At 33.1% G+C, this 4375-nt stretch overlaps 1 protein-coding gene across 1 annotated transcript; it reads left to right on the top strand.

Annotated features, from left to right (window-relative positions):
- Positions 1-456: 456 nt before the first annotated feature.
- On the top strand, positions 457-4012 carry LOC133042324 (myelin P2 protein). Its single transcript, XM_061122838.1, has 4 exons — positions 457-553; positions 2450-2622; positions 2828-2929; positions 3951-4012. Exons 1-4 carry the CDS (start codon positions 481-483, stop codon positions 3999-4001), a joined length of 399 nt encoding a protein of 132 aa, XP_060978821.1. The 5' UTR covers positions 457-480; the 3' UTR covers positions 4002-4012.
- Positions 4013-4375: the final 363 nt, after the last annotated feature.

Here is a 4375-nt window from a genome sequence, read left to right as displayed (position 1 = left end):
TTCCTCTCTTTCTTCTCTTTCAATAAGAATTCTTAATTGTGCAGACTCAGGATTGAGAGTGAGCGAGATGCCTAAACACACACACACACACACGCACATACACATATTCATTCATTCATGCTCATATAATTTAATACGGCATAGGGCTCAATTTATGGACTCTTTTTCAAAGTGTTAAGGACTGAAGCACTTCTTAAAAATGTAAGATCAACCAAAATTTTTAAAGATTCAAATAGTACTCTCATTGATTTTTATAAACATTTTTGGAGACTGAAGGAGACATTATGTGAGGTTTTCTTTTGTCCCAGTGGATGATTTAAGAGCCATTCATTGCCCAGTCCTGACACTGCTTTTCCCTATTGGGTCTCTGTGAGAGTCACATGCTTCAGACATCTTTGAAAAGAATCTTCTGAGGCTTCAGCATCTCATTTGAGTCTCCTGAATCTCACCTATCACTGGGTTGAATTCTCATCCATCGCAATGAGCAACAAATTCTTAGGCACCTGGAAACTTGTCTCCAGTGAGAACTTTGATGAGTACATGAAAGCTCTGGGTAAGAAATGTTCTTTGTTGTTCTAACTGAGAAGATCCTTTTTGAGAAAGATGCATTGACTATTTCCTTCTAACTCCTTTCCCAGGAGTCTGGAAGCTTGCACAGCTTACAATCCTCTTCTGGGATTAATCATCCATTGTGTCAATCAGATAATTTTCACTATGTTTGTGGCAATTTTAATAGACTTAACTCAAAGAGCTGCTTAACTGCATTAGAATGCCTACTGATTTCAAAGGCAGTTTCATATCAATAGGATTTTGGTTCAAACCCAGAGGAAAGAAATCTTAGAAACTTAGTCAACCCGTTCTTTGGCTTTTCTGAAAATTAGCTTTATAACAACTAAAGTGCTCATGAAGTAAAGAGTTAAATATACTAAAGTTAATGGAAAACCTCAATTTAAAAGTACTCTTTAGCTAAGCCAGAAATTTTCTTTCTCTACTTCTAGATTGTCTATTATTACATAAGTATGTGGATAAACTGTGAAAAGTGAATGCTTCATAAAGCAGGATATTCAGTCTAGGAAAGTTATTGAGAAAAAAAGAAGTGTGTTATGACAGTGAATTCAAGCTCAGTTACACTAATATCATACAGTGGATAGAGACAGAAAGTCTCGTCATGACCATCATCAGCTTTATTTGCAACTATTTCTAGGATATGTTCCATAGATATGAGCACAAGAGGTATGACTAGTCTTTGGAAATTTCCAGAGCTGTATAAATAAGGAGAGAGAGAAGCCAATGACCACAGGTTTCTATGTTCATCAAAGTACCAGTAATATTACCTATTCAGAAAGCTTATAAGAAGGCTTCTATTTTTAGATAAAAGAAGCAAAATCATGTTGTGTTGCCTGGAAAACTATGGGAACTTATGGGAATAGATCCATACTCTAAGTTTGGTTGGATCTATGGATTTCACTGTACAGCTGAGGTAGAAGCAAAATATAAGAACATCTCGGTAAAAGATTCCCTAACTGAATCATTGTCAAATTTTAAAGTGCAAAAAGACACCTTGAGGCTTGGTAAAATGTAGATTCTTAGGCTCTATTGCAGAAGTTTAGTTTGAAAAACATAGTCCAAAATCACATCAAATAAGAAACAATTAATCAAAATTAGAAAAAAAGAATACAGTTCATAATCCTTTATTGACTCTAATTCTTCACACTTCTTTATGGATATATAGCTATAAATACATGTATATTTATATATAACTATTTTTTTCTTTTTGTATCTCTCTCATTTCACATTTCTATTTTTCTATGTATTTCTGTAATCTTAAGTAATGCAGTAATGATACTTGAGTCTAATTTTGTTTTGCTATCAAATGGAAAAATATATTTTTTAAATTTTTTTATTTATCTTTAACATTTGCAGTGGTACAAATACATTTAGGGGCTACAAAAACTTTCAGAAATGAGTTTCCATCAAGGATGTGGGAGGAATTCTTATCTATATCTGTAATATATTACTGAGGGAAAAAAAATCACAGAAGAGCATATATAGGTCACAGTGTCATTAAAAAAAAATATATCTACAATATTTATTTGTACAAACTAAAATGTCTGGAATGATCCATACAAAACTATAATTAGTGTTTCTTAATGGAGCATGGGATTGAATGAGGTAAAAGTAGATGACTTGCACTATTTAGGCTAAATACTTTTGTGTTTAAAATCTTCAGACATTACTTTTGTAACAACAAAATTTTAAATATCCAAGTTGGTGGACATGTGTTTCCATCAGGTGATGAAACATGGGAGGAGGTCCTAAGTAGTAAGTGATATTACCTGCCACCTCACACATGAAGCACAGCTGAGTATAGAATTATAATCACCCATATAATCCCTTTAGGTAGATGCTCTCTTGGTCAACAAAATTCTAACACTATCTTGATTTTCAGGTGTGGGATTAGCCACCAGAAAACTGGGAAATTTGGCCAAACCCAGAGTGATCATCAGCAAGAAAGGGGATATTATAACTATAAGAACTGAAAGTCCCTTTAAAAATACAGAGATCTCCTTCAAGTTAGGCCAGGAATTTGAAGAAACCACAGCTGACAATAGAAAAACAAAGGTAAACTTTATTGTTTCTCTTCAAAGTTAGTTCCATCTACTGCTTTTGATTACTCCCACTAGTGTTCTAAAGGGTAGCCCACTGTATTCTGTTGAAAAATAAATGTGCCTCATGAAACATCTGTTATGAAAATAATTCAATACTGAATGAACTGCTTCTTTAATCAAAGTCCTAGAAATTCAATTATATGAATGTGTCTTTGCAGAGCACTGTAACCTTGACAAGAGGCTCACTGAATCAAGTACAGAAATGGGATGGCAAAGAGACAACAATAAAGAGAAAGTTGGTGGATGGGAAAATGGTGGTGGTGAGTAATTTTAAACTATGGAAATAATGCTATTTAAATAGAGAAAATGGTTATGTTATTTTCAAAATTGTGTTTCTTCTTTGGACTACAAATGGAAAAAATGGTTAAGAATAAAGGCAGAGTTAATGTTTGATATTCAAACTATAGAGTCATCTACAGGTACTTCAGGTTCAGATTCAAGAATTTAGAAGTGACAAAACCTATCTGCTATTTTAGAAACATCTAAAAATGATGGTTTTTTTTAGGGTATGGATAAGTTAGGTTAGACTCACAAAGAGAAAAGCAAAAGCAAGTCTAAGTCTTACAAGCAAAGCACATTGCAAAACGATCAGTTGCAGTATATTTGTAGATATCTAAGCATATTGTTTTCAAGAATCCATAGTAACTTAGACTAAAACATGTCATCAAAATAAGCTGAGCTCATTGGAGACCTTTTGTAGTTGGCAGATAAAAATGATGACAAAGGTTATATGAGATGATCTCTAACAAATTTTTTTTTTTTGTCTGAGGTGCTATTCTTACTAATCAACACATATATTGACTATAGATTCATGTGGTACTTTGAATGTTTTTTCCTTTAGTACAGAGGGTCTGATCCCTAACTCCACAGCAGATTTACATAGAGAGTAAATACCAATATGAGAGCCCCAATACAGATCAATTGAAATCAAATTTCTTAAGGGAAGAGGAGCCATTGGTATTTTTAAATATTCCCCAGATGATGCAAATGTGCAGATTGTCCTGAAAACCACTGTCTTAATAGCTTTCAATCTGTGCAAATAATGCATAAAAACTTGCCACTTAAAAAATATAACTCTGTTGTAACTTAGATCAGTGTTAAAACTGTTTCCCCTATTTCAACAGCCATGAATCTGAATTCCCAGATATCAACTGACATATTGATATTTGATTTCTGAGTTTAATCTTATGAGATTTCTTATAACATCTGTTATTAATACAAATTTGCTGTACCTTAGTTTGAGGTTTAGATATTCAATTAATCTCTTTCTTTTTTATTAAGGAATGTAAGATGAAGGACGTGGTCTGCACCAGAATTTATGAGAAGGTTTGAGAAGTTTCCTTACTGACATGATATTTGATCATCTGATATCAGAAATCAGCTGTTTGCATTGACAAGACCTGCCTACACTGCAGTTTGTTTTTGCTCTTAATAGATCAGATAAGCAAAGTCTTACACTGAGGACTAATCTAAATTTCAGTATTATTTAAACATTTTCAGTTTGTATGCATGTCTTTACTGTATTAAAGATTAAAGTATGTATATTGGCCAGACCTAAAGAACGGATAATGTCATTTGATTATCTGTGACTTTCTAACTTATGTTATATTTTAAATATTTGCAATGATAGTAAAAGGAAGTAAGTAAATTGATCAGAGTAGCAAGTTCAAATGCATTCAAAACCAGGAGAGTGATGGGGGTTAGAG

The sequence above is a fragment of the Dama dama genome, chromosome 21 (assembly GCF_033118175.1).
Source record: "Dama dama isolate Ldn47 chromosome 21, ASM3311817v1, whole genome shotgun sequence".
Classification (NCBI taxonomy): Eukaryota; Metazoa; Chordata; class Mammalia; order Artiodactyla; family Cervidae; genus Dama; species Dama dama.
The sequence above is the reverse complement of the archived record's forward strand: the minus strand, read 5'-3'. Positions and strand labels throughout refer to the sequence as shown.